Source organism: Haliotis rubra, unplaced genomic scaffold (genome assembly GCF_003918875.1).
Source record: "Haliotis rubra isolate DU_JTF1 unplaced genomic scaffold, ASM391887v1 Scf314, whole genome shotgun sequence".
NCBI classification, from domain to species: Eukaryota; Metazoa; Mollusca; class Gastropoda; order Lepetellida; family Haliotidae; genus Haliotis; species Haliotis rubra.
Genome location: NW_025766985.1, coordinates 1,095,521 through 1,122,467, shown reverse-complemented (window position 1 = coordinate 1,122,467; position 26,947 = coordinate 1,095,521). Strand labels below are relative to the sequence as shown.

The following is a 26,947-nucleotide window of genomic DNA, read 5'->3' as shown; positions in this document are numbered from 1 at the left end:
TGGGAGTACACTATCCCATATAAGAAACACTGGGTACTGGGAGTACACTACCCTACAAGAATAGCACTTGGTACTGGGGATAAAACCCACATCAGAAGCAATGGATACTTGGAGTACACTACCCTACATAAGAAGCACTGGATACTGGGAGTACACTACCCTACATAAGAAGCACTGGATACTGGGAGTACACTGCCCCACATAAGAAACACTGGATATTGGGAGTATACTACCCCACATAAGAAACACTGGATACTGGGAGTATACTACCCCACATAAGAAACACTGGGTACTGGGAGTACACTGCCCCACATAAGAAGCACAGTATACTGGGGGTACACTGCCCCACATAAGAAACACTGGATATTGGGAGTATACTACCCCACATAAGAAACACTGGATACTGGGAGTATACTACCCCACATAAGAAACACTGGGTACTGGGAGTACACTACCCCACTTGAGAAGCACTGGATACTAGGAGTACACTACCCCACAAAAGAAGCACAGTATACTGGGGGTACACTGCCCCACATAAGAAACACTGGATACTGGGAGTACACTACCCCACATAAGAAGCACAGTATACTGGGGGTACACTGCCCCACATGAGAAGCACTGGATACTGGGAGTACACTACCCCGCATAAGAAACACTGGGTACTAGGAGTACACTACCCCACATAAGAAGCACAGTATACTGTAGGGTACACTGCCCCACATAAGAAGCACTGGATACTGGGAGTACACTACCCCACATAAGAAACACAGGATACTATACAGTAAGTCGTATGCTTCTCTCGGGGTTAATACGGTCTGATGTACGCCTCTTTGTAGCAGTGTCACTCGAGCAGGTAGGCGAGGGGTGACACTGCTACAGAAAGGCGTACATCAGACCGTATTACCCGAGGGAGAAGCATACAACGTATTTATCTTACCGCCATGTTAAATGTACAAAACATCATTTTAGGTTATGTTGAAGATCGCGACCGACTATATGACATGTAAACAAAATGGCGACTGCCTCTCCACTGGATTTAAAACATATTCAGTGAAATATATTCTGACAAGCTTAAAAACTGCTATAAAAATGGTTAATTAGGTTTAAGTTGAGTGTGCAAACCACTCAATGTATAAAACAGCTTAAATAAAGCAGTGAAAATCGGAAAAATATATCTGTACAAAGTGAACCCCAAAACAGCTGATCGAACAGTTTTCGAAACTCTGGGCACGGCATGCGTCATATTATGACGTCATACGATTGTTACCGCTTCAGCTTCGCGGCGGAGAGCTTGGCACTTATCATGGCAGCCGGTAATACTTTTTCATATCCACGGAAACTTGTTAAACCTTCATTGACCAATGAAATTAAAGTATTTTACATGAAGGTAAGATAATGGGAGTACACTGCCCCACATGGGAAGCACTGGATATTGGGAATACACCAGCCCACATGAGAAGCACTGGATATTGGGAATACACTACCCCACATGAAAAGCACTGGGAACAAGGAGTAGACTGCCACACATAAAAAGCACTGGGTATGGAAATACACTACCCCACATAAGTAGCACTCAGTATGGGAGTACACTATCCCACATGAGAAGCACAAGATACTGGGAATACACTACCCCACATAAGTAGCACTCAGTATGGGAGTACACTACCCCACATAAGTAGCAATGGATAACGAGAATACACTACCCCAAATAAGTAGCACTTGGTATGGGAATACACTATCCCACATAAGAAGCACTCAGTATGGGAGAACACTACCCCACATAAGTAGCACTATGTATGGGAGTACACTACCCCACATAAGTAGCACTCAGTATGGAAGTACACTACCCCACATAAGTAGCACTCAGTATGGGAGTACACTACTCCACATAAGTAGCACTCAGTATGGGAAAACACTACCCCACATAAGTAGCACCCAGTATGGGAATACACAACCCCACATAAGTAGCACTGAATATTGAGAATACACTACCCCACATAAGTAGCACTCAGTATGGGAATACACAACCCCACATAAGTAACACTGGATATTGAGAATACACTACCCCACATAAGTAGCACTCAGTATGGGAATACACTACCCCACATAAGTAGTACTGGACATTGAGAATACACTACCCCACATAAGTAGCACTCAGTATGGGAATACACTCCCCTACATAAGTAGCACTCAGTATGGGAGTACACTACCCAACATAAGTAGTACCCAGTATGGGAATACACTACCCCGCATAAGTAGCACTTGGTATGGGAATACACTATCCCACATAAGTAGCACTTGGTATGGGAGTACACTGCCCCACATAAGTAGCACTCAGTATGGGAGTACACTACCCAACATAAGTAGCACTTGGTATGGGAGTACACTACCCCACATAAGTAGTACTGGATATTGAGAATACACTACCCCACATAAGTAGCACTCAGTATGGGAATACACTCCCCTACATAAGTAGCACTCAGTATGGGAGTACACTACCCAACATAAGTAGTATTCAGTATGGGAATACACTACCCCAAATAAGTAGCACTGGGTATGGGAATACACTATCCCACATAAGTAACACTTGGTATGGGAGTACACTGCCCCACATAAGTAGCACTCAGTATGGGAGTACACTACCCCACATAAGTAGCACTTGGTATGGGAGTACACTACCCCACATAAGTAGCACCTGGTTTGGGAGTACACTACCCAACATAAGTAGCACTCAGTATGGGAGTACACTACCCTACATAAGAAGCACTTGGTATGGGAGTACTCTACCCCACATAAGTAGCACTGAATATTGGGAATACACTACCCCACATAAGTAGCACTCAGTATGGGAATACACTACCCCACATAAGTAACACTGGATATTGAGAATACACTACCCCACATAAGAAGCACTATGTATGGGAATACACTACCCCACATAAGTAGTACTGGATATTGAGAATACACTACCCCACATAAGTAGCACTCAGTATGGGAATACACAACCCCACATAAGTAACACTGGATATTGAGAATACACTACCCCACATAAGTAGCACTGGGTATGGGAATACACTAGCCCACATGAGAAGCACAAGATACTGGGAATACACTACCCCACATAAGTAGCACTTGGTATGGAAGTACACTACCCCACATAAGAATGACTGGGTATGGGAGTACACTACCCCCACATAATTAGCACTGTGTATGGGAATACACTATCTCACATAAGAAGCGCTTTGTATGGGAATACACTACCCCACATAAGTACAAAATAATAATAATGTTTGAATAGAGTTAATAGTGCAATGAAAAGAGATGCGTTTTAAGATGTGATTTGAACGCAGCAAAAGATGGGGACAGTTTTAAGGCGAGGGGCAGTTCATTCCACAGCGATGGAGCACAAACACTGAAAGAACGCTTTCCATAAGAGGCCAGTCTATAAGAAGGAGTTTTCAAAAAGAATCTGCTTTCAGATCGCAGTTGTCTGGATGGTTTGTAGGGGGCTAGCAGTTCACTTAGATATTCTGGTGACATGCCTTTTAGACTCTTGAATGTGATACAGAGTACTTTAAACACTATCTTCTCCTCAACCGGAAGCCAGTGTAATGACTTCAGTATCGGCGTAATGTGAGAGTACTTTGCGGCACCTGTAACGATTCTCGCCGCTACATTTTGAACTTTTTGAAGTCTCCTCAGAGATCCTTTACTGATGCCTAGAAGCAAACTGTTCGCATAGTCGAAACTCGAGAGTACCAAACACTGTACTAATGTCTTGGCTGCATCAAGTGATATCAGATGACGAATTTGACTGATACATCTGAGATGATAAAAACGGCTTTGAACAAATTGTCAACTTGATAATCCATGGACAACTCGGAGTCAAAATAGACATCAAGGTTTTTTACCCGGGATGAGAAGTCTACAACAGAGTTGCCAATCACAAGTTTTAAGTTCTTATACGCCCCCAATTCGTCAAACACAGTACAGTTATCCCCATTCTAATTCAACTCGTTTTACGCTGTTTTTCGTGAAAAAAAAATTCACTATTTAAACCAGGTCAAAGTTCATCTAGGTCAAAGGTTAATCATATCACTCTTTGAACTTACACCATCGCCAGAAAAAATAGTTCCCTTTTCAAACTTCATCACGTTTATTATGTGCACACTGACTAAATCTGACAATGATGAATAAATCATAGTGTTGTACATAAAATGGGCGGAATTATGATGAAACCGCCCTCTAGTTATCAGAAATGAGGGCCATTATCAGTTCTGTTGTCACAGCAGGTGACGTCACGCTCCATAATGACGTCATAAATCTTGTTTCCTGGGGCGGTATTCTTAAAAGGACTTAAGTCTAAAAAATGACTTAAGTTCCAAATAAAAACTTATGTTTGACTTAAGACTTATGTTTTTTCTTAGTCATATTCACAAAAAGTATTAGACTTAAGTTTGTGTAATTTTCGACTTTCGACTTAAATCCTAAGCCTGCTGTTGGCTAGGCTTAACTCTATGTATGTAACGTAAGTCAGTTGACAAAAAATGGCCGCCAGACATGCCAATAGAAGAATTTACCGTCCAAGCAGTAACCGTTTTGAGGACTTAAGTGATGAAGAACTCATTAAACGGTATCGTTTAGACAGGGGCGGCATACAGTTTGTAATTGATTTGGTATCGAATGCCATTCAGCCTAATACAGCAAGAAATCATGCAGTTGATGCCACTGTGAAAACACTTTTGGCATTGCGCTTCCTGGCAACAGGAAAATTCCAGCTATGTAATGGTGATGGCCATGGAGTTAGTCAGCCTATACTGTGTCCCGTGCTGTACATGAGACTGTCAGTGAACTGTCATCACACCGGATTCTCACTAGATTTGTTTGCTTTCCGACACAACCCAACGAGATCCGCAGGAATCAAATTGCATTCTATCAGGTGGCCCATTTCCCCCGGAGGTATTGGTGTTATTGACTGCACTCATGTGCAGATACAGGCTCCACTACCACAGTATCAACACACAGGTAGGGGCCTATAACTTATCATTCTAATCACACGTCAATTCTTATGAGTTTGTCAAATTGCTTCAAATAAAACAGCTATCTTCATTACTTTATGTAAAGGTTTTTCAAGCTGTGGTTTTGGTAAATATTCACATCGTGTATCCTTACCTTAGAACATTTTATTTTTTCAACAGGGAGTGTTTGATGCTGACGACAAAATAACTGACATAATTGCACGGTGGCCAGGTTCAACGCATGACAGCCGGATATTAACACAAAGCGGACTGCACCGCTTGATGGAGGGGAATAACCTGCCAGCAGGCGCTCATCTACTCGGAGACAGCGGATCCCCTCAAAGAGATGGTTCCTAACACCCTACCTGAGACCACAACCCGGCCACCAGACAAATTACAACAGGTAACTTTACTGTAAACACCGAACAGTCGTGCCAAGTTTATCTAATTAGAGTTATCCCCCTTCTTAGGGGTAACGTACAAAGCTGAAATGGGGTGTGTCTAAAAGAAGATTGTGTCGGAAAATTCAGATGCTTATTTAGTTCTAATAATAACCAGACTGATAAGTCATTTTCACGTTAAACAGTTTTGAAAAAAGTCATATGACTTGAATAAATTAGAATTACTTATAGCGATTTGAAATTTTATATTATTTCTATTATTATTATCATTTGCCTCTGATTAATCCTGTTGATTATTAAGTTATCAACACATATCTCTTTCCAGATCACATAAGAGAACAAGAAGTTCAGTTGAAAGGGGATTTGGCCAGTTGAAAAGAAGGTTCGGTGTCCTTCATGGGGAGATGAGACTTTCACCAGAAAGAGCATGCAAAGTAATTACATATTTTTCTTTCATTGGCTTTTGTTCAATTTATCATTTTGAAATGATATATAAGTAATGACCATGGATCTTTTTGTGGCAATACGGCATTTTTCAATCAAGAACATGTTACGTAATATTTGAAAGGTACAGGTTTTTATGTGACAATTTGTTATGCAACAAATAGTTGTAAATGTAATTTGTAATAAAATTGATAACATCAATAATTGTGATTTTGAAATCTGAAAAATTTATGAGCAAGAAGTTCATATGATTTATAACTATATAAACTGGCTTTCCATTAAGGTCATCACTGAATGTGCTGTACTGCATAATATTTGCAAAACCAGAAATATTCCGCTTCCAAATCTCGATGGCAACCACAGGGTCAACCCTCCCCAACAAAATGGACAGCTAGTGCTGCCTGCACAGGGTATCATAGGAGTTCGAAACCAGGAACAGTTCGCAATTACAAACTTTCCTTGTGAGTTTGTCAAAAATGTCTTTTTAATTAGTTTCTTTCTTCTTGTTAATCAAACAGAAGCAAAAAGTTTCATTTTTGCAATATATCATGACCATGTGCAAAATAAGCTGTTTTCCAGGATATCGTCCCCCTTTTTCTCCAAGAGTAACCGAATTATTAAATTTTAAATATGCAATAGTGAATCCTTGTAAAGTAATTTGTAGACTTGAATATGCTGAAAAAATCCAAATTGAGCAAGAAATAAGTTCATTTGGAATGAAAACATACAATCTGTTCAGTTTCAAAGTTTAATCAAAGCCAGATATTATAACTGTGAATCACTCTTCCGTATTATTTAAGTTTCTGCTTGAGGTAACGCTTCTTTAACTTAAGACATTCCATCTCTAACTGCAGTCTTTCTCTCATCAGAGCATGAAGTGGCTGAGGCAGCTGAGGTTGTGGTAGGACCTGTTGATAGAGCTGAGGTGACTCAGGTGATGGACTTGGAATGTGAAATACCTGTGCTGGTTCACAAACTTTTTTCACAAAATCTGCAAAGGATAAAGAATATGAAACTGAAATACAGAATTTATGAAATAACAAAGTGGAATGTGTTTTTCCTCTCTTTTCAGTCCAACAAACCCCTAAATATAAGTCTTTTGATTGAAGTGAATTTTTTTTGACAAATTTGACATGGAACAATGAAATAGATTGTAATAATAGAAATTCTTTATGACACTGTCATAGATTAAACTATAAATAAAGATATTTTGGGATTATTTGTTTTGTCAAATTATTGGGGGCGGTGGGGTAGACTAATGGTTAAAGCGTTGGCTCGTCACGTCGAAGACCCGGGTTCGAATCTCAACATGTGTACAATGTGTGAAGCCCATTTCTGGTGTCCCTCGCCGTGATGTTGCTGGAATATTGCTAAAAGCGGCGTAAAACCAAACTCAGTCAGTCAGTCAGTCAAATTAATGATTTCCATGCTTTTGAAACTATCGAACTAAGCGATCTTGATTGGTAGATGTAGATGTACACGCTAAGCACCCAATCCCATCCCGAATCAATATTTAATTCACAATACTGAATAGCGATATTTGTTGCAATGTTAACTGTTACTTCATTACATTTAGGAGATAAACGTACTGTGTGAGGTTTCAAATGATTAATTTAGAGTCTATCAATTCTGCCTAACATTCATCTAATTTTCTAACAGATTACGTTTATCTCCATTCTACCATAACCGATTTAAAATCGAACTCCTTCCTTCCGCGGAAGACGCTGCGAAATCCGGCATGGTGCGAGCGGCGAATTGAACTCGTCTGTGAAGGGAGCGGAAGGTGCCGTTCGTATTTTTTTAAACATTGCAACATATATAATATTCTGTCCAAAGAAAACTAACTACTGTTTATTCAATGCAATAATGTAATACCTAAGAGCTTGGTTTATATAATCCCAACTCCACACGACCGAAACCAGCCTATTGTTTTGCGTGCCATGTTACTCTAACCCCCTGGCCACACTATATTTGAATCATCTGACCTACTGATTTTTCTTGGAAGTGCAGTCTGTAGTCGTTGACAGTTACGCAACAGTTTGAAATGGCGGACAGCCAGTGTTTACATTTTGAGTGGCAGTGGAAAATACTTGACGTGACTGTCGAATCTGATGAACCCTGCAGAATCGAAGAATAGATCCTTTTCTGATCGACCTACGATCTGTAACTATTCAAAGATTTGTATGACCAGCGAGTGTGGATCATGATTTCACTTACATAGGCTGTAGGTGCCTCCACCCCGGCATGCTACGAAAAGAGTGACAGTGCTGCTTTGTGTACATGCGACTAACTTGGGATTCCTTGGAACATTGTTTTCGTCATTTGGGACTTTTTTCAAAGTGTACGAACATAGATCACCAACAGTGACAGCCTTGTGGCAGAGAGCAGAATTCTGGTGGTTCATTTTTTTACATGTATTTTTGAACGATGTAACGGGACATGATGGAGTGTGAGTCGCATAAATTTTGTGTTTCGCTTGACCGTTATCTTGCGAATTTCCCATTCTTATGATTCTAAACGGAAACAAATATACCATTTACTAGGTAGGTAAATGTTTAGTAAGGATTTGCTGCACATTTTGTATAGATAGGGATGAAATTTACAAGGCTTTCTGATTTACATGTTAGATATTGTTTGTATATGTTGGGGGCTGTGTATTGTAATTGAGTTTAAATATTTTTATTATAGAAGGTTATATGATAGTGAGGTTCCCTAATAATTGTGGAGGAAAAATCATATAATAATTGTATTTTTCGAGTTTAAATAAATGTTTTATCAGCATTTCCATCACGTCTGTTGTGTTATTAGCCGTGTTAGTGGTCAAGCTGATGCGGCAGTGTTGTATACGTGCGCAGTGAAGCGGTCATGAAATCAGACGAATTTTCAATCCAAAATTGATAGTGTCTAATTTTTTTGATTGACCAATCAAAATCGAGCATTTCACGTAGCCATGGTAGAATATACATTTGTGTATACCTTTTGATATTCTTATTCCTAATTGATTGATTTAAGTTTGGCTTTTGTTAATCAGAATATATTATTTGTACATTTCTTTAATTTCCTATGTCACATACCCTTGTTGGGCTGGTTGCATATTCAAGATTTGCAGCATTGTGGAGGATTTTTAGGATTTCATTTTCTCTGCCAATGACGTCAATGACATTGTCAGTAAGAGGGCTGAGTGGTGTCGGTGGAGGACCGCCGCCTGAAAAACAATTTCCATTCATCAATTTCATAATACATAGATAGTGATTAATACTGATTATTACAGTCAAATAGGTTTTGTATAATCTATATGTTACACATGCTTAAGACATTTTAAAAAGAAATACAATTCTTAAATCACAAATGATATCAACTAAGAAGTTCTCAACATTGTTAAAAGTTATACAAATGTATTTTATTTCTGTGATACCGGTAATTTTTTTATATTGTGATGAAAAGTCATTAATAATTGTTTGATACATACCAGTAGTTGTTGTCGCCCTGTGGAAAGTTGAGAAACGCTTCTTTCCGCTGCTTTTCATATTCTTCCACTTCTTTTCGATTTCTTCTTTGGTCTTCTTGGATTTCTTCTTTACACAGAGCCCCCAGCATTTAGGCTGTCAGTTATACTCTGAAAAAGATTCATTCTGTTAAACTCATACTTTTTTTAGAACCGCTTGTTATAATTTTATTACATTCTATAACAAAGAATCATCAACACTATCAATTAATTTTATGCCAGGTTTTTAAAATCAATGAACAAAGACACAAATTGAAGGTAACAAATGATATTGTTTTAAGCAATTCAATTTAATCATTGCTCAATATATAGCATTCAATTAATAGATTAATGTTCTTTAAGAAATCTAATAGCAGCAGGTAATAAATGATTTGGTTGATATGTAAATGACCATGACCAATCATGGCCAAGAAATGACCAAGCATGGCCACATGGTCAGGGGTTTGTAATCATAATTGTCTTTCAATTGTCAACATAACATAAGTAGATAGACATGAAATAATTCTGATTTACATTATGTTGAGCTTTAGAAACTGTAGTTTGTCACTATTATTAAAATTTTAATCTTAATTAAATAATAAATTTTCTGATTTATGTTACGCCACACAACAAAAAATTCGTGTTTCTCATCACTTTTTCAAAAAAATATTGGTCTGGGAGGCAGATTTTATTTTTACTTTTTATTTATTTCATGACAAAAAAGCCTTGATTTGTGTGGCAATTTAACACCTTTTCTCCGATGGATAATTAAAACCTAGAATTGTCAAATTTCCATGCACATTTCGAGAACCAAAGTTATTTCTCTTGTGTAAGAAATAAAAAAAACATCTTAAGGTCAGGTCGAATTTTAGGGCTGGGCAGTTTAATGAGAAACAAGAAAATCTTTATAAGTAGCCTAAAATCATCTTCAATTATAAATAAATAACTGCACAGTACATAAGTTTAAAAAGAAAGGATATACTTTGTTAGACTTTAGAGACTTAACAACAACAAAGACCCTCTATCCTCAACTTTTAATCTTCATATAAAGAAGAATCTCATACATTTATTGGAATAACAATTTTTTTTTGTGTGTGTGTTAATGTTTAATGTTTAAAGATTGTTTGGGTTCTTTTTCATGGTCTGATGCCCATTTCAAGCGGATGTCTTGACGTTATAATAAGCTCAGTGAAAATGAAATATCGTAGTAAGGGATCGTTCATGATTTATGGCTGGGGGAGGGGGGGGGGTGATTTTTATGTGACGATGCTATGTGAATGACCCCCCTAATGTTTTTTAACAAACTAAGCGACCCCCTTGCATGTCATGAAAATCAATTACTAATGTTGACACCTCCCCACAACAAAATGGGTCACCCCAACCCCCAGCTATTAAATTGTGAACGGTCCCCTAAGCTGATCATTAGCTCCTAATATTCGCAATATAACGCAAATATACATGATAATACATAATAAAACGTAAAGGAACAACATTTTACATGGAATGATATTGTTGATTATCTTCAAATGAAACAGACATTACAAAAGTGCTGTCTGTATCACAGTAAAATAATTGTTGTTTTTTTCACTTGTATTAAATCTGTGCAATGGTAATGTGAAATACTTCCGCCCGTATCCCCCCTGAAATTTCATTCTTATCAAGTCATATGACCTGAATTTATATTCCACATCTGATAAGAATGAGTTTTAACATGTTTTTTTAATTGATACTTAACACCCTGAAAGAAATTTCCAACTGCTAAGAATGCCACTCAAAGCAAATTTTCCTCATCGTTAAAACTTTGGGGTGGTGGTGGGGGTATGTGGTTGTTATGGGCGGAAGTCTTACCGTACAATGTAGCATCAGTTGTTATTAGGTAATTAATAATTAATAATTGTCAGACCAAGCCTGATATTCGGCGTTCTTATTCACATTGAATGCACTCACCTGCTACGCCTCCTGTCTGTGTGCCGAAGTCAAACCGGGCCCGAATTTTCCCTCTATCAATGTCTTCCTTTGCTTTACTAGTTCTGTTAACTGCAGATATTCGTCCTTACTCCCAATTCGGTTTTCTTTTCTTTGCATCATTGGTCCCAGTTTCTGCCATTTTGTTCGCTGTGTTGTCGTCTGCGATACGATGACAGAAGGGAATCCCCGCTTGTCGTCACTTTTTTATTTTCTTGCATTAAGAGTTCCACTGGAAGTTTTCCGTTGCTGGTATTTTCCCTTCAGCAACGGTGCGCACGCATATCGGCTATGAACTTAAGTTTCTTAACCTCATACTAAGCTAAGTTTTTGACTAAGTCACTTTATGAATACGAACTAAGTTTCTGACTTAGCTAAGTCAATTTTTCAAAAATTAAGACAAAACGTTTTTAGTATACCGCCCCTGATCTGACAGTGTTGGGTCAACAGCCTCTTGCGAGTAAGTTGTTTGAACTTAAAAATTAAATTCATGATACTGTTTTGACATTTTTTAACACAAATTCCACCCATTTTAGCTGGAATGGGGAGTCAATTGACCTAGGCCTTCTGCAAATGACAATGCCTTGAAACACAGCGTTACCCCAATAGTGTAAGGATACATTCAAAGGTTTTAGTGAGATCGTATATTGCTGATTATATGGTCGGAAATTTATAGCATTGATCAATCAGAACTGGTGTTACATACTAAGTTGAATTAGAATGTATCACATTGATATACCTGAAGATCAATTTACATTGCCTGGTCCTATTCCCTAGGTTCGCTTTAGTAAGGTGGCTGATTAGGGCCATCGCTTCCTCGCCTTAAAATTCGGAGGCGACAAAGCGATATCACGAGACGAGAAAGCGATAGCACAAGACGAGAAAGCAGAAAGCGATAGAGCGAGAAAGCGATATTTCCCATAACCTTGCCCTGTCTACACATGACGTCTTGCCTGCGTATGATTTAATCAAACAGAAGGATTTATCGCCATTTGTTTTAGTCGTATAGAAACAAAATGAACATGCTTTGTTAAAAAGTCTGTAAAAAGGATAACAATCATTATTGTTACATCACTAATTAGGCCTGGATAAATTCCCGGCTTACATTTCTTTATTGTCATTTCCCTTGTTTAAATGACACCGCTGTTATGTCATCATTCATGCCTGGATTAACAATCCCTGGCTTCCATTTGTCCATCCACCCTACCAATTTAGCAATAATTAACAACTGGCTTCCCTTGTTATCTTATTACTGTTGTCTCAAATGTACGTATATAGCCTTTTGTTTCCTAGTTTCTTCATTCACCTGATGAAGGAATAAGAATATACTCCGTAACATCGTGTTCCACAAATACAGACGTTGACAACCATAAATTCCTGTAGGTATGTTACGAGTAATGTTTTTACTAAAGCTACATATATGCCTACTCCCCATGTTACCCATGAAGATCCGGGTTAGACTGGTCTTCAGCAACTCATGCTTGTCGTAAAAGATGACTAACGGGATCGGGTGGTCAGGCTCGCTGACTTGGTTGACACATGTCATCGTAACCCAGCTGCGTAGATCGATGTTCATGACGTTGATCACTGGGTTGTCTGTTCCAGACTCTATTATTTACAGACCGCCGCCATATAGCTGGTACAGTGCCGAGTGCGGTGCTAAACAATAAACCAAACCAACTCCCCATGTGATTTAACGTTGCCTAAATCCTATATTGTATTCTCTCTCGACGTCGGGCGTTATTGTATCAGTGATAGAACTTTATACACCCTGGGCCTTTGATCTGGTCTTTTTATGTGTGCATATTTCAAACATATATTTCTACTTCTATGTGAAAAAGGTATTGTTCTAAATGCATGTGCCATAGTCTCCCATACTTCTACACGAATGGCTTGTGTACATACGTAGATGTCTGTCTGTTCCCATATCCCAACTATCGACTTGTGACAGTGCCACAATTCATCGACCGACGTGATAGGTGTGTGTTTAACAAAAACGTAATATAATTATTACTTGGGGAATAAAGCACTATATAATAAAACACCTGTATAAGTTTAGTTTAGATAGGGAGTTGAGAAGTTGGACGTACGAGGGTTGGGAAGTTGACTGCGTATAAGTTAAACTAAGTAAGTAGTGCAAAGTATTTTGTGACTTATTGTGCAGAACAGTTAAAATGTTGCTGATAAGCTAATAAGGAGTCTACTAACTAGATGAAAAGGGGTTAAATGTTAAAAGTAGGGCTGGGGAGGCAGGGTACGGTGGTTATGTTTTGGTTTTGAAACGTGCTGTGTGTGACCTTGACATTGTGAGTTAGTCTGGGTAATCGAGCATACAGTGTAATGTGTGACTGGATAGAGATGTTTTAAAGGGTTTATTCTGAATTTAAGGGAGCCTATTTGTTTTGTGTTGTGCTATTTTGTTTTCAGACCCAGTCTGGTAGTATAGAGTAATTTGGTTTCTTCTAGTAACTGCCAGGTAGTAGGTACTAACTTTAGTCTTTGCACCTATGACTTTTTATATTTTATTTTATTTTATTTTTATTGTTTATTTGGAGGGGGGGGCTTTATATTGTTATATTGCAAGGAGTTTGGTTTATCATAATTGGTAGGGGATAGAGAAGGACGGGAGCGACTCACTCCAGTGTGAACATGACAAATGTTTTTGTAGATGTGTAGGAGGGTTTATTTGTCTGCATCCCAGTGAATGTCACATATTGCTCTCATTCGATTTGAATCGTTTTGACATGAGTTGACCAAATTATTTATAAGATAATACAGGTAGATGAATCCATATATTGAACGAGTTTCAACTCCTTCCCTGGAATGTTACGAAAGTTTTATTGGATACACGTGTCACCAATCAGCTTTTCAAAACCTGTGCGACGACGTCCAGCTGTAGCCTTTACTTTTCTTTCATTCTCAATCGACCACCAATAGTGGCATAAGAGTACATATCACACACATCAATTATTACATACAGTCAAAATGGCGGCGGAGTATAACAATATATTGTAGAAAATCAGTTGTTGGTATTACATGTCTATTATGTAACCTTTGTTAGAAGAAAACTTGGCGGAAAAGATGGATTTTGATAGATATTTTGATGGCAAAACGGGTTTGAAATTGGCAGACCAAACAACGCTTGCATTATAACAAAGAAGTTGTATATCCATAGAACTTTCACCGTTGTTCAACACACCAACTTCTAAATGCTATTCAAAGAAGTTCACTATATATGGCTAGACCAGTGTTTAACTGCGTACTATTTTCAGCTTTGATTACACGAACGTTTGACTGTATCCTTTTATTTGCTTAGATTACACCATTGAATGTGGAATGGTTCTGTTACTACATTGAGGAACCAAGGTGCTTTACTGTCACCTGCGTCTCCTCTATCTTTGGGTAGGAGCGATTGGGGTTATTATAGGTGAAGATCTTCAGTTAATAAATATCATCGTCCTTAATTGGAAGAAACTACAGCTGTATTTTGATCACCCTGAAATACAATAAAGTGACATAAACATAAATGGTGAAGTTCCCATACCTCATTTCTATGGAGAACTGATAATTAAATTAGGATTGTCTACATACGGCTCATTTATAGTGTCACATACTTTAAAACTCTCAGAATGTGATGTACAGGTATTAAACTGAGCTGCAAAAGAAGCGCAAGTTTCAATTTGTTTGAAATGTAAGTGTAACTCACCATTCCACTAAGTAGGAATTGAACTGATGGCGTACAGTATGTCGTCACAAAAAACCCATCAACAATGAACCTAAAACATGGAAAGTGCCCTTAAGCGACATAGATCGTAATTCACAAACTCACTCACTTAATGTGGAAGGGTATTGCAGTGATTTTATTTTAGGATGATGGTTTGGATGTGGTTGATTGTACGTTGCTAGGTTGTCTTAGTGCTGGCCACTCATGGTGGAAATCACCATGAAACGATACTCGTCACAATGCCTTATTTGTCATAGGTCCCACCCTTTCATTGTATCTTCTAGATTTTATATTTTAGGTCCCTCCCTTTCATCTGGCACTTCCGACATATTTGTCACACAATATCATAATTCAATTGGTTGGTGTGATTAAGTTGGTTAAGACAATTCGAATCCAGTCATGACATAAAATATGTAATTCCCTTAGTCGCATCACAAAAATTAACGTTTCCGTTATTTCACGATATGATTATTGCATACGTACAAATAGCATGCAAAAGGAAAGTCTACATCTGTATTAGATATTCTCTAAGGGTCAAGTCATACAACGCCATGAAGAGCTTTCGTAAGTAGAGAAAGATAAAGTTTTGTTTGTTTTTTTTTCAATATTTTTATTCATTTCAGATAGGTATACAAAGACAGGGAGAACACAACTCCATGTTATGGCTGGTTATATTTTGGCAACAAAGAGTTACAAATTTTGAAAGTAAGAAAATATAGTTACTGGCATACAAAGTCAGGGAGTGCACACCTCCAGCAGCAAACTTCATGGGTTACAGGCATGTTCTAGCTAGTTATACATCAGCAACAAAGATTTAGCAATTTCGAAGTGTGGAAATATAGGTACAAAGTCAGGGTGTGCACCACTCCAGCAACAGACTCCACGGGTTACAGGCATGTTCTAGCTAATTATACATCAGCAACAAGATTTACTAATTTCGAAGTATGAAAACAGGTACACAAAGTCAGGGAGTGCACCACTCCAGCAACAGACTCCACGGTTACAGGCATGTTATAGCTAGTTATACATCAGCAACAAAGATTTACTAATTTCGAAGTGTGAAAACATAGGTACACAAAGTCTGTGAGTGCATCACTCCAGCAACAGACTCTCTTGGTTACGGGCTTGTAAGAGCTGGTTATACATCAGCAACAAGAGTTCAAATTTTCAAAGTGTGATAATATAGGTATACAAAATCAGAGAGTACACTACTCCAGTTGCAAACTCCATAGGTAATGCACTTGGAGCTGGTTATACATTGGCAACAACAAGTTACCAATTTGTGAAAGTATAGGTACAAAAGTCGGGGAGTACATGACTCCAGCGACAAGCTCGTGGGTTACCTGCATGTTGAGTAATTAATATTATTATCATTGTTCTTCTTCTTATTCTTCTTATTATTATTCTTCTTCTTATAATTATTATAGGATATTTATATGATGTTAAAACCCGGTTACCCCTGAGAGCAGAGTTACTAATTTCAAAGTTCGCAAGGATGGGTATAGAAAGACAAAGTGCAAACCTCCAGCAGCAAACTCATGGGTCGTAGGCATGTTGGAGCTGATTATTTATTGGCCCAGAGACTTGCAGATTTTCAAAGTTCGAAATAAAACCATTAGGCCATATTTTGTGAAATTTGTTAAAGGTCACAGGCAACGTAAAACACAACTTTTGCAGATTCGGATACCTTTCGGTATGGACATACCGAAACAAATCGTCAAAAAATGCAAATTCAACTTATAAAGTTGAAAAATAACGCGATGAAAAAAAACGCGCGAAATCGGAGTTCAAACGTTTCACTAATTGTCCCCAGACTTTTCTGGGGAAAACTGGTTTCAACAGCTGGGCTGCGCTCATAGCACGTGCGCAAGTAAATAGGTTCGCGCAGCTTGGAAGCGGGTTGTCGGGTGAATACTCGGTGAAGGCTTTGGTGTGAGCTATTTTTCTAATGTTTTGTTGATATCTCACAGGCGCGAGCTTTTTTATATGTTATGACAGTAAATTAACTTTTTATATAATTTCATTTGTCTATTTCACCACACGTTCTTCTTACCGAGACACTTTCTCAGTTCGATACTTAAAAGCAATGTCATTATTTAGCGTTGACAGAATTTCTAACTGTGATATAGGTATGTCGTTGTCACAGACAAAACTCAATGTCTTGTTTTATTGACACCTGTGCGTCTGCCTGCCTGTCTGCTAATGACAATATTCAATACACAGCTGTTATCACTGACCACATGCAATTTGAACTTAACACCAATCAGGCTATACACCATAAACAAAATGCATTGATTTATGGCCCGAGTTCGGTCTCTGTCACATTATGTAATTACACAGACAGGCAGGTGTGATACTTGAACACATGCCATGTTATGATGTCTGTTGATTGCAAAATGTTATACACAAAAAATGAGCATGTATTTACAAAACCCAACATCTCTCTATATATATACACACACAATTAGCCGTGAAGGCATCTGCAAATGAACCAGCCGTTACATTTGAGTGCACACCCACCCGCTCTGACTGGGTTCGGTATCCCGGCTGCTTCGTTTCTTGGGAAATAAACCGAAGTACACAATTTTGCACTTTCGATTTGCGATTGTACGCTTATAATTTTGTTTATATATTTTTTCGTAACCAGCAATGTATATTATATGTCATTAATAAGTGATAGTTGTGTTTTAATTATGTTTGATTATTTGGTTGCATGTGACCTTTAAGCCTGTTGTTTATCTTAGCTATGTATTTTTCGACAAAAACAATATTCTGTATTATTTTCAGAAATCCTGACATTTGCAGCTGTCTGTTGTTTATACTTAAGACATATATGAATCTTTTCCCAGCGAGAATAATGTTGTTAATAAAATCATAGCCAGTGTTAAGTCCCAACAGGATTGTGAAAACTGAGAGTACAATGTCAATGCTAAAAGTGTTTTTAATAAAACTCCTTGTTTCACTCCAGAACATCTGTACATGTTCACACGATACAAAAACATGGATAATATCCTGTGGTTCTGATTTGCAAAATGTACAAATATTTTTGTCAATCAATTTCATATTCAACAATTTTTTTTTAGTATATATAATCTTGTGGATGAATCTAAATTGAAAATCCAATAATTTAACATCCCGAGTACACTTTCTATAGTTTGTAAAAACAATACTCCAATGTAATGTAATCTGAGTCCTAATTGTAGTCTATAAATGTTCCTCTAACTGGATACCTATGCTTGAACTGATTAAAAGAAAGTAGACCGACAGATTTACAGAGGTCTTTAACTTCAGTGATTCCATACTCAAACCAACTTTTAAGACAAAAAGGATGAATCAACAAACTGGTGATTAAACCAGAGGGGCTCAGAAAGTATTTTAGACAGATCATTCTCATCAGTTATGAATAGGCTTCTGTATCTCTTCCATGATAGAAGAACAGCTTTCCAATATGGGTTGTCCACAATGCAGAATTGATCAATGTTTGAGCCCATCTGAGCAAGTTGACGAATAGGAACATTGCAAGGGTTATTAGCCTCGTTGTTAAATTACCTCTTAAAAGTGGCTAGTTTCAATGCAACAATAAAGGATTTTAAATCAATCACCCTTATTTCCTTCGTCCCTGTAATCCTTTTTCATATTCCTCCTCTTAATCTTATCAGGTTTACTACTCCAGATAAAAGTGAGAAACATTTTCTCAATATCATCCACGAAACATTTAGGAGGATTAGGGGGTGATGTAAAAACGTGTACTAAAGTAGATACAGCCAAGGTTTTAATTAGTTATCTTCCCAGTCATAGTCAACTTCCTTTTTCCCCAATTCCCAAGAATGTTTGATATAACTTTTAGCCTTTTCCTGGTGTTGATAACCCACAGGTCATTCAAATCAGCATTTAAAACAATACCCAAAACCAAAACGTGCCAGTCCAGGCCACATTCACTACATATTATATCTTTACTGTTAGCCATTGCTCCAATCCACAGGGCTTTTGTCTTGTCTATATTTATTTTTAGTCCTGACATGCGATAGAAGAGAGAAAGAGTATCCATAGCAGCCTTCAGGCTGACATCGGAGCCATCCAGAAAGATCTGGATGTCGTCAGCATATTGGCCTAGCTTATATTCCTTGCTATTCAAGATAATACCCTTAATACTTACATTTGCACGAATCATGATACCAAGGATCTCTGCTAAAGACAAAAATAGATATGGTGAGATGGGGTCCCCCTGCCTACAGCCCCTATTATTAGGAAAGAATTCGGATAGATGTCCATTTTGGATAATGCAGGAGGTAGCATTTTTCGTTAGTATAGATATCCATTTCAGCATGTATGGACCAAATCCAAACTTTTGTAAAATCTTGCTAAGAAATGTTTTTGAAACTGTGTCAAATGCTTTTTCAAAATCAATTAATAGTAAAAGGCCGTTCTTATTTTGCTTTCTAGTTTCAAATATGATATCATATAACAGTCTTATATTTTCACTGATACATCTACCAGGAATGAAGCCTGTTTGATTTTCATGTATCAGATGGTCAAGTGTAACTTTCAGTCTATTAGTGATACATGTACTTATAATCTTATAAATGGCATTTAACAAAGAAATTGGGCGCCAGTTCTTCAAATTTTTTCTATCCTTTCCTTGTTTAGGTAAGCAAGTTATGACACCCCTATTCATAGTCAAAGTCAAGTGATCATTTTGAAATGATTGAATTATGTATCGAAGAATCCACTTTCCCCAATCCAGCCAAAAAAATTTGAAGAACTCGATTGAATAGCCGTCAATGCCTTGACTCATTATTTTTCATTGATTTAACTGCTTTAAGAATTTCACTGGTATTCATAGGCTTTTCCAGTTCAATTTGTAAAGGTTTTGGAAGGACAGGGTTGTTCATGTCTGATAACGTCTGTGTACCTTCAAGGTCATCGATACACTCTTGTTCAGAAAATAAATCCTGATAAAAGGCCTTTTGCTTATCTAATATACGTTTTCCATCAGTGATGATTTCCCCTGTATCAGACATAAGGCTTGTAATAGATTTACTAACAAAGTTTCTGTTTTCTAGATTACACATTTTTTTAGATGGTTTTTCCCCTTCCTCATACCATTGAAACCTATTTCTGATTTGCAATCCTTTAATTTCCTGTTCTTTAATATTTTCAAATTCTAACTTATGCTTTGACAAGTCAGCAAGGAGGGTTTCATCAATGTTTTGCAAATTGCCGCGTATCGTATCTTCTAGATCTTATATTTTAGGTCCCTCCCTTTCATCTGGCACTTCCGACATATTTGTCACACAATATCATAATTCAATTGGTTGGTGTGATTAAGTTGGTTAAGACAATTCGAATCCAGTCGTGACATAAAATATGTAATTCCGTTAGTCGCATCACAAAAATTAACGTTTCCGTTATTCCACGATTAGATTACTGCATACGTACAAATACCATGCCAGAGGAAAGTCTACATCTGTTTTAGATATTCTCTAAAGGTCAAGTCATACAACGCCATTCCTGGGCAAGAACATTACTGAGAACCATTTACTACTATTCAGAAATTACGAATGGCGACTGAGCTCCCCTTTGTAGTGGATCATGCGTAGACAGGACTGAATTGTGGGTAATATCGCTTTCTCACTTTCTTGCGCAATGATATCGCTTTCTCTTCTTGTGATATCGCTTTCTCGTCTGGCGTTATCGCTTTCTCGTCTCGTGCTATCGCTTTCTCGTCTCGTGCTATCACTTTCTCGCCTCCGAATTTTAAGGCGAGAAAGCGATGTCCCTAATCAGCCATCATACTTTAGCCAGTCTCACAGCAACTGTGTACAACTCAAGAAGTGTTGACAGGCGCCAGGTGACATTTGTTGCATGTCATCCTTATGGTGGTGTAAAGGTTTTCAGTTACCTTCATTGAAGGTCAGCTCCAGTGGAATGGTTGATAGTGAGGTAGTTTTACTTTTAATTGTACTCATGCAACCCTCTGTGTTGGTATGGTATGTTTTGTTTCATGAAGAGCTTTCGTAAGTAGAGAAAGATAAAGTTGGCGTTTATTCAACCAGGAGAAAATACACAGGTTGGAAGCGCTGTCCACACGAAATGTGGAGTTGCCCCAAAAGCAACTCCATTTCCTCGCTGGACAGTGAAAGAAGGACACGTGGCGCAAGAATAAAGGTAGGTTTTTCCTCGCATTTTCATTATTTTGCAAGTATATCAGGTTTTGCCATTGGCAGAAGGATCTTCGAAAGTTACAGATCTTTCTGTAATTGCTGGACACCCTCCATATTTATTGCACTTGCGCGTTAAGCGAGGGCACCCTCCTGAGTATCGAAACAAGATCGCGGAAAATGATCGTTTCAACACGAAATATGGCATCCTCATCAGCAGACACACCTTTTTTGGCCGTCAATTCTGAGATATAGTGATTTTAGGTCTTCATTCGCAGTTTAGGCTTTAATGCGTCAGTACTTTTCAATGATCGTCGAAAAATCAATCTGTACATTTTATATTGAGTTGTTCACGCTAAGCAAAAAAACTGTCCATTGGGTTGTGATTTTACTGTCCAGGAGTTGACAGTTTATAGTTTTAACCGTCAGGTGCTCAAACGTTATTCTAGAGATATCTGTTGTGAAGAAGAATGTTTTGTTACTGCCTACCTGGCGTATTTATTACGGTTTTTTTATCTTCAAGTATGATTGTTCACCATCATTGCAATTTGTACCCTGTCTGGGATTTATTGGATGCAAACCTATAAAAACACATATTAAATTGTTTTAAGAAAACATGCATTCGTTTCACTTCAGCTTTACTTGCCAGCGTAAACACGACATGAAAACGAAGCTAAACAAGGGTCACCTCCCTTTCAAGTCACTTCCGCGAGTACAACTGAAAGTAATTTAGTAAAAATCGTGACCGTAATGTATGTTCATTGATGATAGTTATAGATCAAGTACTTCGGTAGATGTTGTGAAAATACAAAGTAATCTGATTGGCTAATTTTTCCGGTCTTTATCGTCGGGTTCCCTCATATTTTCCCGGTTTCTACCCATCTTTTCCGATTCCTTCCCAACCAGTGGCATCGTGGCGGAGCGTTTGTCGGGCTCATATGGGCCAGGATTCAAACATTTTACAAAATCATGTACGATCAGAAGTGTATTAACAAATATACAAATATTCATCTACCCCAGGAATAACCAAGACCAGGTTATTCCAAAGTATGTACATTGTTCATACTATCATTCAGATATTAGTATTGCACATTCGGGTAAAGCACATCACTAAGCATCTGAAAACCAAGAGACATCTAACCAATGTTGAATGTGCGAAATCAAATACAAAATGACTTCCTTTGTTCCCACCGGTGGCACCAACAGCGATATAGACAAGTCAATGGCAGTTGTAAACAAAAATAAAGGAGAAATCCAAATGGCACAATTTAATGAGAAAATGAACTTGCCGATCTTATCTGCAGACCTTACGAAGACAGTCAAAACTGTGTTGAAGTTGATTGATAAACACCATTCTGGCATTCAGGAATGTGTCAAATTTTCTTTCTTTATAAAATAAGATTGTACACTTTTGACACTTCAAAATACACATTCAAACCACCATGAATCAAAACACTGATTTCACAATAGTCTCGTTTCCTGCTGACTGGGGCCCGTCCTATTGTGCAGCTTAGTACAATAACCAGTTCAGAATTTGAGACCGAAGCATTAAAGCTGCTAAACTGTGGCGATGAAGACTTGATAAAATATCAATATATCTAAGAACTGACACTTCAACGCGCAAAGGACACATAACTGCTGTAACCAGAGGATGCCATATTTCGTGTTCAAACGATCATTTTCTCTCATGACACTTATCGAAGGATTGCGCCTCACCTGTAACGCGCAATTGTAATAAATATAGAGGGTGTCAACAAAGCTATTGCTGAGAAAGATCTGTAACTTTCTAGATCCTTTTCTTTCCAAATCAGTCAAAACCTGATATACTTGCAAAAATAATGAAAATGCGAGGATCTGAAAATAAACCTGACCATAACTCTTGAAAATGCAAGCCACATAACTTCTTGTTCGTTTTTCACTGTCCAGCGAGGAAATGGAGTTGCTCTTGGGGCAACTCCACATTTCGTGTGGACAGCGCTTCCACCCTGTGAAATAACAAACAGCTAAAACACTTGGGTTGAGAGTAACCTCCCAAATTGGGCTGATAAAATTAGCCGATGCTTATGACAAGTATTGGCTAGAAACAAAGAAACATCTGTGAACAAGTCCCTTAAAAGTTTCGCCCCTGTACTGCAGAGAGCCCAAGGGTAGAGCCTGTACTTGTGGACAATGATGGAACAACATTTGTTACTTACAAGCGTGCTGTAGTTGCTCTTCTTGTTATCTATTTTTAGCTCTTTGAAACGAGGAACCTTGGACAATTCTGCATAACAAAAACACGTTACACTATATTTCGTGAGTTAGAATGTATTGTCTGTATATAAGCCTCACGTAAGGCCAAGTAAAATATTTAGGGTTTACATATGTCCATTCGAAAAAAATGTCGTTGAGAATATTTTGACATAAACACCAAGAAGAGCTATTATGCAACCACCATATAGCTAGAATATTGCTGAGTACGGCGTTACAAAACAAGCACCTGTTATGCACCTGCTGGTTGCCTTGCATATCGTTTCTAACATAATGAAGCGTAAATATTTTCTCCAAATCTATAAAGCCTTCAAGCTCTCTACACATCCACACAGACCTGTGATAGTCGGAAATGGTATTCATACACTGTATATAGATAGTCACGTCATTTCTGATGAAATCTCACCACCAGTGAAATTTATTTGCAATGTTTTGCCAGTTATTGTAATTACATGTCAACTTAGATATTAATACCATCAACAACTCTGTGAAATATTTGAAATACGTCTATTGTTCTCTCTCTCTCTTTATTGTTGCTTGTGAATGCTTTTTGTAAGCATGAAATTGCCTCATAAATTCCACGCTTAACGCTAAAATCTTATAATTTATGTTCATTTGTTGAAACCAAAGGCTCCGTGGTATATCAACACACTAGAGGGTGGGAGTTCATTAGGCGGTAGATAACCCCATGGCAGATAAGGAATACAACCGCTCAGGTGTTTGGGGCACTTGCTTTTTAGAGTACATTTTATGAAGCGTAGCAACATTTGTTAGAGAAATTTTGCGGTTAATCTCCATCATTGCTTTGGATTGGGAAGTGGTAAACATATTGACAGAATCCTTCGGATTCACCTGTAGTAAGAGTCTTTTCAACAGTGTCATCGCTATGACGTCACTATCAGCATACAACGGCGCAATCCCATGGCCGTATTCTGTCACAGCCAATCGTCCATATCCTAATACACGTCCTGTGTTGGAGCGAGCAATGAGAATATGTTTTGCATGGCGGATGATCCAGTTTTTGAAGTAGTAACACCTCTCGGTTTCACATACAGCTTCGTCGTATGCCTTCAGCTCAGTGAACATGACACTTTCGTATGGAAGTATTCTGATATCCGGCCTCACTTCCGCTTCCGGAATTGCTCCCAGTATTACTTCCGCTGATCCTCGTTTCAGGTGTATGTCATAGTAGAAAGTGAAGCCATGGGTTTCGTACAGATTAACGAAGGTGGCTGATATGGTGACGTTGGCGTCACCCACTGCCTTGAGGGATTGCGCGTTCACATCACGTCCGATTCCTTTGCCTCTGAGGTCTTTCCTGACGATATAGATGCCGCCAGCTACTGTCTCCTCCGTATAATACACCAAGAAACGACAAGCTGTTAAAATAATCACAATGCACACAGATAGATAGGCATAAGAAATTATTGAAACGTCTGAACTTTTAGGTCGATTTGTAGCCTAGTGGGTAAAGCGTTCGCTCATTACACCGAGGACCCTGGTTCGATTTCCCAGATGTAGGAAACCCATTTCGGGTTTCCCCACCGTGATATTGCTGGAATATTGCTAAAAGCGGCGTAAAACTATATTCACTATACTCTGAACTTTAAACCAACATTCAAGCTCAATTGGGATTTTGTTTAGAATTTAGCAGCCAATGCTTATCATTTGAACTGTACCCTGGCTTTGTGGGAGACTGATTTTGATGTCTGTCAAGGTTTATGTTGCAGACTTTATTAATAGCGAGTGAGTGAGTTTAGTTGTATGCCGTTTTAGCAATATTCCAACAAATATCGACCCGTGAAGATCCGGGGTAGAATAGGTCTTCAGCAACCCATGTGCTTGCCATAAAAGGCGACTATGCTTGTCGTAAAAGGCGACTAACGGGATCGGGTGGTCAGTTTCGCTGACTTGGTTGACACATGTCATCGGTTCCCAATTGCGCAGATCGATGCTCATGCTGTTGATCACTGGATTGTCTGGTCCAGACTCGATTATTTACAGACCGCCGCCATATAGCTTGGATATTGCTGAGTGCGGCGTAAAACTAAACTCACTCACTCACTCCAACAAATATAACGGGTACACCAGAAATGGGCCTCACATACAGTACCCATGTGGGGAGTTGAGGAGAGAAATAAAAGCAGATACAGAATAATTTAACAGATGGCGCTCCAGTGTTTCAAAATAAGAAGAAAGAAACATCCATGCCCCTTAGCCTGCTATACTTAGGACCAGAAATGGCATTCGTTGTGTCATAGTGCCATGACACTTACCTAGTATTTCTCCCGAGTCGGACTCCGCCACAAACCAGGCCCTAGAGTCCATGTCAAACGAACAGTACATGAAGTCTGTGGGAATTTCCCATTCCTCAATGTCTGTTAATTTCTTTATGGCGGCTACATCAGCTCTGGTTGCCCTCCTCACAGAGTACTTCGGAACGACAGCAGCCATGATGTAGTTGTGATAGACCCTGGAGGCTCTGTTATCAGATATTCACCATTGAAGTTGAACAAAAATGCTTGAAATACCTTTGAATGGTTTACATGTAATAACTTACGATATTACTTCTGTCTATGTGTGAGATTTTTTGAATTACCAACATACTGTGTTTTGTAACAAACGTAATAAAGATTTAATAACACTGACATAAATAATTATATTTGATGCAAAGGCGCGACGTATCACTTTATATTCGATTAGGTAACATTATCAACTTTAGATTATGGAAAATAACTAGTTATAATTCAGTAAGCTTCAAATTAGTAATTTAAATTATGTCTAATCTATTTGAGCTTGGATGTATAATTTTTTGTGTTTATACATTATGTTTCATTATAAGAAACACGACAACGTAATAATGCCTTAAAAGTAAATTCAAACTATTCTATTGTGTTTGAATTCTCTGTATGTCCTTGAAATTTCGTATATTGTTTCATATTTATTAGGAAGTTGAAGAAAATATAATCTTCAGTAACCTCTAAACCATTACATCTAATTCAATCAATAAGCATACAAAGTATTTTAGTATCCATTCCCAATGAAGAGTACCAGACACTTACCTCTGTGAAAACATCATATAATCCCCTTTCTCGCCGACATGTGTTCATTTGCCAGAAGGTACGAGGTCGCGCCAGCGTGTGTGTGTCACAGTGAAGCTTTAAGTACTTAAATACAAACGATTATTCAGGTCACTCACACTTTCATCATGCAGTGACGTGATTGGAATAGAAGGTGACATGGCTACATACTTATTTGTATGCATACGAACATCCTAACCCATCTCAACTCCCCAGCATCCAATGTGACGTATAGTCTGTACTAGCAACTGTCTGATCATTAGTGGCTTCCAGGAGTGGTGGGCTAGTCCAATGGTTAAAGTGTTCGCTCGTCACGCTGAAGGCCCAGGTTCGATTCCTCACATGGGTACAATGTGTGAAGCCCATTTCTGGTGTCCCCCGCCTTGATACTGCTGGAATATTGCTAAAATCGGCGTAAAA

The 26,947-nt window shown here is 38.3% G+C and overlaps 1 protein-coding gene across 1 annotated transcript; it reads right to left on the bottom strand.

The window, feature by feature from the left end:
- Positions 1-6,654: 6,654 nt before the first annotated feature.
- Positions 6,655-25,943, bottom strand: LOC124283408. Its single transcript, XM_046719459.1, has 4 exons — positions 25,724-25,943; positions 24,300-24,826; positions 9,333-9,465; positions 6,655-6,854 (listed from the first exon to the last, which is right to left on the bottom strand). The coding sequence occupies exons 1-4, from the start codon at positions 25,899-25,901 to the stop codon at positions 6,655-6,657; spliced, it is 1,038 nt and encodes a 345-aa protein (XP_046575415.1). The 5' UTR covers positions 25,902-25,943.
- Between the last annotated feature and the right edge of the window lie 1,004 nt (positions 25,944-26,947).